The 11739-nt window shown below is 40.1% G+C and overlaps 1 protein-coding gene across 1 annotated transcript; it reads right to left on the reverse strand.

Annotated features, from left to right (window-relative positions):
• Nucleotides 1-9482: 9482 nt before the first annotated feature.
• On the reverse strand, nt 9483-11448 carry LOC104445769 (transcription termination factor MTEF18, mitochondrial). The gene is made up of 2 exons (XM_039299780.1): nt 11424-11448; nt 9483-11365 (listed from the first exon to the last, which is right to left on the reverse strand). Exons 1-2 carry the CDS (start codon nt 11446-11448, stop codon nt 9678-9680), a joined length of 1713 nt encoding a protein of 570 aa, XP_039155714.1. The 3' UTR covers nt 9483-9677.
• Nucleotides 11449-11739: the final 291 nt, after the last annotated feature.

An 11739-nucleotide genomic window follows, 5' to 3' on the forward strand; every position in this document is an offset into this window, starting at 1 on the left:
GTTAACAGGTTTCTTTAGATTCCTGTCCTCCTCTCTCTCTCTCTCTCTCTCTCTCTCTCTCTCTCTCCTCTTTGTTTACTGAGTAAGATTCTCTCCCTTCTCCCGGGGGAGGCAGACTAAACTAAAGTGATTTGCATCATTTGTTAAATGACCGGCCGGAAAGTAGAGAGTGCCTTTTCAAGGTAGTTGGATCGACGGTCAATTTACTAGCCTCCTCGCCCTGATAAAAGTAAGCCATTGAAATTTTTTGCCAGAACAACATGGATTCCCCTTCGTCTTCCCTACTTAGGCACTAAAAAGAAAACCATCAATCATACTTCATACTAATGTATCGATTCAATTAAGGTTGTCATGTCTGATCGCCATGCGAATCCTATTGCCGTACCCACTAGATCGGTATGTGTATGTCTCACCAAGTCCGAAAGTCTATACTGAAGGTTTTGCGGAACATATTGCGCTTTGTTTGTAGAATGATTAGGCCTAAGTTCTTAGGCCCGCTCAAGACGTATTTACAGATTTGGCTGGGCTAATTTTGTTTAGATTAGTTTGTCAATTGTTACATTTGTGGTCGGGTCTATAAATAGGGCACCTATTTATTTGGCCCCCCGCCTGTCATGATTTACATGATCACGCTCGCGTAAACCGAGGACAAATCAAGAAAATGGGCACGTGAAAAGGAAAGACAGAAGCAGCATTCCCCAATTTTCGGATGCAAAACTAAGACTACTAACTAGCTATCAAATCAAAGCAGTCAAATCAAAGTGAAAACTAGCAGTTTCTTTCAGTCACGTTTAGGAGAGATACATCGGAAGCTAACTACCCACATCTAGTGGTTAAGCAACAGTCTACGTGCGACTTTGACATTGATTATTTATTCAAAATTGGACAGAAATCGAGGAAAAAGTTAACTACATTAAGAACTCTAAATCAATATATTCATTTTCTACCATACTCATGCTACGTTTATTTCAAATTGGTGCACCATTGTCCCTTCATCCCAAAAAAGATCTCAAATTTATCATAATTTGAAATAAATGCAATGCGGAAATATCAGTTTAAAGTAAATGTGATATGAATATATTAATTTGAGAATTTTTATAATATACAAATTAATTTGAAATAAATGTGCTACAGAAAAATGGGTGACAGCATCCAAGTCACTGCAATTACCAATTTAGATGCAAACAAGAGGGATCTGACTGCAATTGATACCGCTGGGTCCATTCCACATTTATGGAAGTACTGTTGAGAAAGCTCCAAAATGACACCAGTATTGATTAGTTAGGGTCCCAGTGCAGACTTCAGTGGGCCCTTCATCATTGTTGCCCATTTTCGACATCATTGTTGCTGGGTGGAAGAAAAAAAAAAGGTCGAAGTCCTCCTCTGGCCCAAAAAAAACCTTTTCTTTTCTTAATTTAAAATATTTTCTAAAATCTTAAAAAGTACATGTAAATCTATATGTCAATATTTCACATTTTGAAATAACCGGGGTTGCCCCAACGACTAGCCATTGGAAAGGGAAAGGTAGGAAGTCCGACTACTTACCTTTTTAGAGCGTCGGAAGCGGAGACGTTTTGGAGTTCACCATACACGTCTACAGAAAAACAGAGCAAAAATTTGAAAGTGACTTAGTTAGAGTCAAACAAACAAACAAAATTCGCAAGTTGTGAAAGTTTCGGATGTAAAAGCATGCACATAGCAAGATTAAGATAAAGCATAAAAACTAAGGATGCAAATAAAAATTATTATGATCAAAAATTAATTTCTGAAAGAGAAATAAATTTTTCTATTTTATTTATAGATGAGTTTTTGAGTAAAAATTTTGTTTGATAACAATACAAAATTTATGTTATCGGAATAGAATCTCATCATAAAATTTCTCATTCCCAAATGGTAGGCGATGGCAACGGTGGCGACCGGCAGTGGCGAGATAGTGGTTGATGATTGTGGTGAGTGGGTGGTTGATTAGTAGAGATGATGTGCAATCAAAAAAGTTTTTATTTTTCATTTCTATTTCACAATTGAAAAAATAAAAAAAATTTATTTCTCATTTTTGTTGCAAGCCTATTTCTAGACTACAAATTTTGTTCCAGAAATAAAAAAAAAAAATTATATCATCAAACGGATTTCTATTCCAGAATTAGGTCTAAAACATAAAAATTATTTTGAAATAGAAATAAAATGATTGTCATGCACACTTTAAAAGTCTATCGAAACACGGCAAGAATAAAAAAGTTATTGGCTCTTTTGATAGATTTTGTTTCAAATTCTTACCATTTTTCCCCTCAGAATAGGGGTGGTTGGCTTCCAGTCCAGTTTGATTTCACCTAGGAACCAGTAAATGGGGATCGATCACTTATTTGACATGAAGACAAAATTAAAAAAGAAAAAGGGCGAGATTTTGGCCTTTCTTCGTCGAAAAGAAAGAGATCCAACCAATCGATCAAAGAAATCTTCCATGCTTTTCTTTGGCAAATTTCAGCTAGCATGATCAAAGGAATTAATTCCTCCAAACTACATAAAAATGGGCAATAAACGTAGGGGAAGCAAAAGAGATTGTCTCCATTTTATTCTGGCAACACATTGGCAAGGGAATTTGGTCGTGAGGGAAAGCAAACAAAGGATATTCTCTTTGGAAGATAATGGGAAAGGTCGGTCAACGGGGGAGGAATAGAAGAAAAAATATGAATTATAAGAAACAAAGCGAGAGATTTAAGCACTAATGGGAGCGAAGCAAATTAGTAAGACCATTCACACCGCTCTCTTCCCTTAATTTTTTGGGCAATAATATATATAATGTTGGTCCAGTTCCCCCTGGAATTGAGAATTGGACTGCTTTGACACTAATTCCACTTTTAGAAATAGGAAATTGAATTGGCACTCCTGGGAATTGGACTTACGGGCCGATTCGATTTGGTTTAGTCGGTCCATCTTGCTCACCTCTACTTTAGAGTATCTAATGTTACGATGTGAAAGTTTTGCATTGTTACCTTTTTTTCCCTCATGGTATCTAACATTACAGCGTGAAAATTTTAAATGTTTAAAATTAAAAAAGAACTCGTGCATAGCAAGATTGAGAAATAGAGTAAAAACTAAAAATCGATCGAGACCCGTCATGAATAAATAAAGTTTTTGGCTCTTTTGATAGATTTTCTGTTGAATTCTTACCTTTTCTTCTCCCAGAGTATCTAACATTATGCCGTGAAAGTTTCAAATGTTTAGGATTAAAAACAAGAACTTGCATAGCAAGATCGTGATGAAGATTACAAACTAGAAGTCTATCAAGACACGTTATGAATAAATAAGTTATTGGCTCTTATGATAGATTTTGTTTTGAATTCTTATCCTTTTCTTTCCCTCGGAGTATCAAACATTTAAAATCTCTTGAAACATAAGAACCTAAAAAAAAAATATAATAATTTAAAATGGTTAATATCAAAAAAATCTCGAACTAATCTTGAGCCACATTTATGTCAAATTAATTTTTGTGTTATGAAAACTTCCAAACTAATACACACCCATGTCGTGTTTATCTCAAACCGGTCCACTTGTACCACATTTTTTCTAAACTAACTTTTATTTCAAACTAGTACAACCGTGCCACATTTACTCCAAATGATGCACCCATACAATTACCACAAAAAATCCTAGATTTATCAAAATTTGGGATAAACGTGACACGGATATATTAATTTGGGATAAATATGACACAAATGTACCGGTATGAGATTTTTTGTCACACAAAATGAGCTTGGGCTAAAAGTGGCACGGTTGTATTAATTTGAGATTTTTTGTGATACAAAAATTAATTTTGAGTAAATGTGGCATGAGTGTGCTAGTGTGGCATTTTTAGTAGTGTTGGTGCTATTTTATACTATTTTCATGATTATAAGAATCTCCGATGTTTTCTATTTTGATTTTTAGGAAGCAACACGAATTTGAAAAAAGACAGGAAGAAACGCATTCTAAACGAACAAACACAACGGTAATATACAAATGAGACACTGTCCCTCATTCCATAAGCTAATAAGAAATCGAGAGGGCATGGCTTTGACAATCTTGTAAGATTTGATTTCTTATTTTTATCTTTATAATTGGCATTTTTGTGTACATAATATATAGAAGGGTGAGGAGGGACGACCATCATAATATAGATGTTCGATGAATTCACAAGTCGATCATTGTGCTCTCACCGGCATACCTGAAGGCAGGAACTAGAAAGTCTTCCCATACGAGGCAATTGCAAACTTTCCTCAAGGTTCGCTCTAGGCGCGGCTCGAACGGTCTAGCTCTGAACTACTACGGTCGATAGCGAAACGTGCATGTTGCTATTATTAACCAATTTTGTTTTTTCAAGATCCATACACGAAAAAATGGCACGAAGATACGCACACCACTGCTGAATTAAGAATTCAATCTGATCGTGTAACACGACATGTGGAACCACAAACAAAACAGTACAAGCAGCATATGATGCAGGACCGTCCGGACAGCGTTGTCCACATCGCTCACGTACAAGTCTTGATAAAACCTAGCGATGAATCTAATGACATGATTCGTGACCATTCCCCGCAGTTATGGCTGAAGGGAAGCAGTCCTGCGGAAGCCAAGTAACATGCATTTGCAGACAGGCTCCTCGATTTGGGCCGGACGGTTCTGAACGACGACAACGCTCATAACAACGATGGGTAAAAGTAATGATAGCAGCAAGGTCTAACGGGTCTTCGACTCACCGTCTTCGCGTTTCGCGAGAAACGGAAGAAGAAGGGGCAGCACAGGAATCGGCAGCCCTGGCGTAAATGAGACGGGAGGCGCGCGAGGACGGGTCGTTGGCAAGTTCCGTGAATGCTCGTCGCAGGGGATTTATGGCTTGCAGTCACTCGCAGAGCACTTACGCATGTAGCGACGCGGGGACTTTGACCTAGCGTTGACCACTTGTCGGCTAGTTGCTTCCTACCAGTGAGATGGGAGAGTAGTTTAACTCGAGAAACGGCTATCTGGTCTCTACGTCTGTCGTTACCTTAACATACACGAAAGAACAGTAGAATCTAGTGTCCGCTCAGCCCTGTGTTTAGGAACGTGATGTCTGCTAGGGCCCTCATGGTAATGTTATTTTTTCTTCTTCATGAACACAAATTTTTTTTTTTTTTTCCGGGAACAAAAAAAGAACAGAAACGCGTTTATTTGCGTTTTTGTTCGGAATCTGTTTTTTTGTTTCCAGAATAAAAAAAGAACGGAAATGAGAAATAAAAAAAAATTATTTTTTGTTCTAGAAACACTTTTGAAGAAACACTTCTCTCTCTTCTCTTTTTTTTTTTTTTTTTTTTTTTCTTCTTTTTTTCTTTGGCCGGTCGCCGGCCTCGGCTATGGTCAGGTGAACTCGAGCTCGCCCGGATCCGGCGAGGCCGAGCCTTGCCCAACCACGGCGAAGCTCGGCCTCGCCAGGGGGCCGGCGACCGGCCAAAAGAAGAAAAAAAGAAAGAAAAAGAAGGAAAAATGAAATAAAAATATTAAAAAATTAAAAGAAACAAAAAATAATATAAATTTACCAAACGTGTTTCTATTCATTTTTATTTTTGGAACAAGTTTACCAAACGCGTCTTTTTGGTAAAAAATTGTTTGGAACAGAAATAATTTTTTCTATTTCTGTTCCCTAGAACAATTTTTGAACAGAAACGTTACCAAACGCGCCCTAAATGTCTGCGCCTGGCTAGCTCCATCTATCAACTCGCATTTAAACGCGTGGAGAAATGATATGAGTCTACCAGAACTCGAGTTGTCGTGGAACCTTTGCTAGGATGACCGCTGTTGTCGTTCTTGAGAGCAAAGGAGCTAGTTTCATCGGCAAGATTTTGTACTCAGGAACTCCAAAAAAGGACAAGTTGCGTTGCTTCATAGATACTAAAGGAACATATTCACCCCCAATAGCATGGTGATTCGACTATCTAAAGGACTTCGGGTTACCTTGATAGTCTAACAAACCAGTAAAATCGAGGCTTTGACTTGTGCTAGTGACTCTAATCCACGGCAATCTCTTGACACCATAGCTAACAATGTCAGTCCTAAAGAGTTGATCCACTGTATCGTTGGTGATGTATGATGCTAATTGCTAGCCGACCTATCCTCCACCAATGTGATAGTCCCATTTGTCAACTCCACGAGTGTCATATCTAGTCTTCACTCAATCTAGGTGGGGTGGCAAGTGAAAAAAAGAAAAAAGAAAAACCCAAATTGGCTTTTGGGGTGCTGAGGCTTGAACTTATAACTTTCATCGTATTGTAATTGCAGGGTTTATCCACCTCATTTAAAATAGGGAAGTGCTCTGTCCAAAAAATTAAAAAAGGAAAGTGCAAATCTTTATGTGGATAAATAAATTACGCCGTGTCTTTAGTTACATCCTAGATCAGGTTAGGCTTGAACCGATTCAACGATTTGAGTTTAATGATGGTCGAAGAAATCTCATAGAGAGGAAAGCCCACTTGGTAGTAGGTAACTTTTCTGTGCAATGCATGTCGCCTAATTTCTTTTTATCTTGCATACAGCTTCACCATGGTTATCTTGTGCCAGTACCAGTCTTATTGTTGTAGATATTATGCTTACAGTTCATGAAGAATCGTTGGTACACTTACTCGTCACCGTGTCATGTGAAAAACATCCACCTTATTTTAACGAGAGACTTAGGCATGCCAGTAAACAACTTGCACAGAATACTGGCAGTCAACTTCTTACCTAGAGAATCGCAAAAATCACTGCGAGACTAGGATACAATAATGTATATCAGCAGGAGGTGCCGCTGCAGTAAAGTAAAATCACCACGATAGGTTTGGTCCTTAGGATGGTCGATCCGGTCAAATTTAATGACAAATCGTAGGCGATTAACTGTTCACAACAGGGCCTGATCGATCTAATTATGCGCACCCGAAAAGGAGGAAAAAGAAGGGTCTACACTCTACAGCGGTATGTGTGTCACGAGGGAACAAGGCGAGTGTCATTTAGTAGGAGAAACAATAAACAAATTTCAAGAATAGAGAGGTGTGAGTACAGGAACCAACGCCTTTTTACCGTAATATTCAAATTCCCAAGGGGGCTCTGGCCTGGAAGAACTCTATTTACTGCACTTTTCCCAACCTGACCTCATGACCACGCGCCGAATCCAACGTAGATTTTGAGAATGCGATGTCAATAATCTCACGTCGTTTGTTCAGGATGTGTTTTCCAAGGCCGTGCAGCAGAGGCGTGAATAGAAACTTACCGACCGCTGCAATTTACATTTTTATCTTTTCGGGTCCTAATTGAAAATCAAGGAAAAGCAGCTTTTGGACGGGGGGAAACCCAGAAAACAAATGAGAGACGTGGAAAAAGGTGTTCGCTTTTCCTCGACATCAACATGGGACGTGCTCATGGAGCGCGTATGTGGAGATTCTGCAGACTCCTTTTCTATAAAGATGTGGATTCGAAACATATGGTAGTTAGCGAGAGGAATTTCGATGAATTATTTTTTTTCCCTAGGAGTTCGAGGGGGACCAAAGTTGGAACTGTAGGATGCCATATTTCCATTTGCAAAACGGTCCGTCCGAGTTTAAAGCTATGATTCTCATATTGCTTTTTTAAGTTTAGGGGTAGTATAGCACAATGGGTAGGTTTGGTCCATTTTCAATTTGGACCAAGGGAGTTAAGGGACTTTAACCTATTCGGAATGAGTAAAAAGCACGATTCTGAATAAGTAAAGAATGACTCATTATTAATATCGGTCTCAGGTTAAGTATGAATTATGTATGGGTCGCTAGAATTGCTTTGTGTAGAAAATATGTCAAAACGGGTTAAATGGGTTTATTTGAGTTGGGCGTTAGGTCGGATCATTTATCACCCAACCATCCCGTCCTGCCACGCCCGATTAACAGGTCTGCTCATCAGCTATGTCCTTGCGTGTGTGCTCGAGCCAATAAGCATCTGAAGTAAGGGAAAATATTGCGTCTAGAAACATAGGGAATCCTGATTTTTCGGAAAGTTTTTTGCCCAGTGATGCCATCTTAGTCAAATTTCATCAGCGGTTCATGGATCGGTTGTTGCACCACAGATCAGCGTACAACCACAAACCCAAAAGCTTTTGAAAGGTTCATTCTTTTTGCAAGCACGATTCCCATATACGTTTTAATAATGTTGCACCTGTCTGTCTTGGCTCCACCACCTTGTTGGTGTAGCCACAGTGACCGAGGCGCCATGCTCACGCATCCCTCTTCCCCAGCTACAGGGCTGAAGCATGGTCCTTCCTAGGCCCACCGTCTTGCTCGATCACGTCTAGGTTTTTCCAAGGTCCGCATTCCTTCTGTTCGATCGCGTCCACTTCTCGCATCTGTGATTCTAACAACTGACCGCACGACAACGGTACTCCCCCAGACACTTGGCCTGAGTATGCACGTACATACTGCTGCCGGCGAAGCAAATTACTCAAGGCCCGATCATATCGCTAGCCCTTATCATGAGGCAATAAAGATCAATGCAGGTGTGTTAATTTATCCAGTCACGGTGCGATAGACTCGGTGAAATTCATGTGTTCGGGGTACCAGGGGATGGGTATATTTCTTGGAGCAAACTTCGGCAGAAATGAATCGCTTCAGGAGAATCGTTCATTTTCTCGAGACATCACCAGAAAGTCGTGAAGATTATAGTTAGTCACAGTGCCGTACTTGCCAGTGTTGATTTAGCAAAAACAACCATTTAATCCACACATTTCATCCGCCATACCTGGTCATTTTCCGTTCGAGAATGCTTAAATCTGGATCGCACCCTGCTATGAAGGGGTTTCCATACGTTATCAGGAGCTTACACATATGGGCAATTTGCCTGCTAAGCCCATCATATAATCCGGGAACGTCAATATGGCTAATGCGGGCTTAACTCTGTACCCTAAAACTTAACAAGAACAAATTTTCATGGGGACATACCAAGATTTCCCTAGTCAACTCCAGACGTGAATGATTATAAAAAAGCGATAAACAAAGATGATGATGGGTCATTGCAAGAATTGCAACACAAAGCAATCGAATTATCAATACTCTAAACAATGACTGCCTGACATCTGCACTCGACGTGAACCAGGACAAGTAACGTCATATGAAGTTCTCATGAATCAGTAGCATAGCATTTCAACCTCAATCAGAGCGCATTGGGTTTTTAGTCCAACACCATTTGTGTTAAAGTGGAGGTCCCTCTTACAGATACAACCATACAGACCACATTTTTCAATCAAAACTATTTCTGCAGCATACTAATGGTAAGGCCTCTACCGATAAAGAACTAACAAACATAGTAATGCAATTGATCAAGTTTTCCCATCAACGATGTTTCTGTGATTCAGCTTTTCCATGCTTTTTTTTTTCTCTGCTGAAAACAAAGTATCCCTCATGAAGCCAGATAATACCACTTCATGTAAATGATGACACCCAGAGACTTTTTGAAAAGGTTTTCCAAGTGCAAAGTCCTTTTGAATTCAAACATTGCCGACAATTTGTGAGTAGTTTTTGAATCAACAGAGGATTTCACCGGAAGAGAAGAGGCCAAGGCCCCTAAAAAATGGCATCTTATTCTTCATGCCACTAATGAAGAAATGTATAAATTAGCTTTAGTCTAGAATACAAGATAAACATACACCTCGCTTGCCCACTTGCTAAACTCATTCAAGAAGCATGCACTAGACACTCTGCATAGACAAATTCCTCCTTCAACTTTTGCCAGACTTTCGGGCCACTAGGATGTCGATTTACATACCGACTAACAAATTTCCTATCTGAGCATCCAATGAAAGTACTTAAGGCCAACTCAGGATCAGCTGCACCTTGGTCTTTCAGCCAATTATACATGGAATATCTAAGTTTGATTCTCTGAATTTTATAACCAATAAAAGCTGGAAATTTAACTAAAGTTGACAAGGGGCAACCCAAATGATTCTTGAGAAAATCCACTTTCATCTCAATCACATCCCTTGACATGTTAAGAATTTTGGGACATACTGTCAGCATTTTAATGACATCCTTCCGATCCAAACCAGCGCTCACAAGGCAATCAAACCTCTCCTGAAGATCTTCAGCTTTGCCTCTGAATAACTTGACGGCCTCGCTCATCTTTGTTAAATCATCAGTAAATCCCAATCCCAACAAAAAATTAACCTTCAGCAATTTCTTACTCACATCAGGTAGTTGCTCAATTCGTGATCCAAGAACCCAATTCTTCATTTCTGTTGGGTCATCCTTGATGATTTTACAAAGCCGCTTTTTTCCAATATTTAACCTAGCAAATACGGTGTTAGGTTTCTTCAGAGTACATTCACCCAACCATGGGGAATGAGAGCGTAAAATTTTGCTAATGTCTTCAGTCGGCATGTCAATCTCAGTGAGGAACATAAAACACCTTCTCAAATTTGACAAAAACTTTCCAACTTGGACATTTGGAAACTGCAAAAACATTGACCGTATTTCACATACAGAGGACCCAAATTTTAACAGATAACCAATGAGGGAAAATGTCTTGTCCCCTGAACCTTCAAAGAAAATTCCTGGATGGTGTCTAATTAGCTCACTCAACTGCTCCTCACTGCAACCTATGTTTCTAAAGAAACAGAAAAGCTCAAGAATCTGACTCCATCTAAAACAATCCTTTTCAGATATATTCTCTTCAATCATTGTGAAATGAAAGCCAAGATTCTTCAAATTCTCTAATACCTCGATGAAGTCCTTATCAACATCTCCAGTCAAAAGATACGGACTAGCGGCAATAACCCTAGCCATATTAGACCGACTAAGCCCCAGTTTCTCATAGGCACTAATCTTCAACATCATAAACCCACGATCATAACGGAAGATTTCAGGAGCCTCCTTGTAAATTCTCCCCATCTTCTCACGTGCAATCCCATATTCACAAAGTACATGATAGTTCTCCAACAACAGCTGATCATCCATCAAAAACATCGTCTCTCTCGGAAGAAGCCGAGCATAATCTACCGGACACAAACCCAGACTCTCAAAAAATGGCTCGAATTCATTTATAGGATGATAGCGTAAGAACCGCGATATCGATGCACCAATGTCCTTCCGGGCATCGACCTTCTGCAGAAGTCTATCGAGGAACTGAGGGGAATTCTTACTTATAAACTCTGCATCCATGAAGGGCAAGCCTCGAGTGAAGTGCAAGTACTCCGTAATCGCATCTTGCGCTAGTCTAAGAGTCACGCCACGAGTTCTCCCCAATTTTCCATTGTTATTCAGAGGACCCTCTATCAATCCCACATGATAACTTCTTGCCGTCCCGCAAAGATCCGGACTTTGAGCAATCTGAAACAACCCTCTGGCCAAAACTTGGTTTTGCAAGACTTAACCAGGCTAACTACATCAACCGAACAGACCCTCATCGTACTAGCTGGTGCTCACCCTGAGTTTGTCCTAGACGGGTCATCGCTCGTTATTACTCACAATCGTGAAAAGGGGTCATAAGCAACGAAACCACAAACCATTTTGAGCTTCCACAGAGTCGAGCCGCCTCGCCGATTGTCGTACCTTGCTGCCAAAATCTAGCTGCTTCCACCCTCTGCTAAGTAGAGATTGATGGAGCCTCGACAGAGGGGCCTTCTTGAATGGAGGAAGAGGGTGGAGGGCGAGGCCGCTCGTCAGTTGCTCGACGGAGTGGGGGCGGCTCCCTCGAATTTCACCACGCGGTCGGAAAGGGCCGACGCTATACGAAAGCACC

This window comes from Eucalyptus grandis, chromosome 1, assembly GCF_016545825.1.
Source record: "Eucalyptus grandis isolate ANBG69807.140 chromosome 1, ASM1654582v1, whole genome shotgun sequence".
Lineage (NCBI taxonomy): Eukaryota > Viridiplantae > Streptophyta > Magnoliopsida > Myrtales > Myrtaceae > Eucalyptus > Eucalyptus grandis.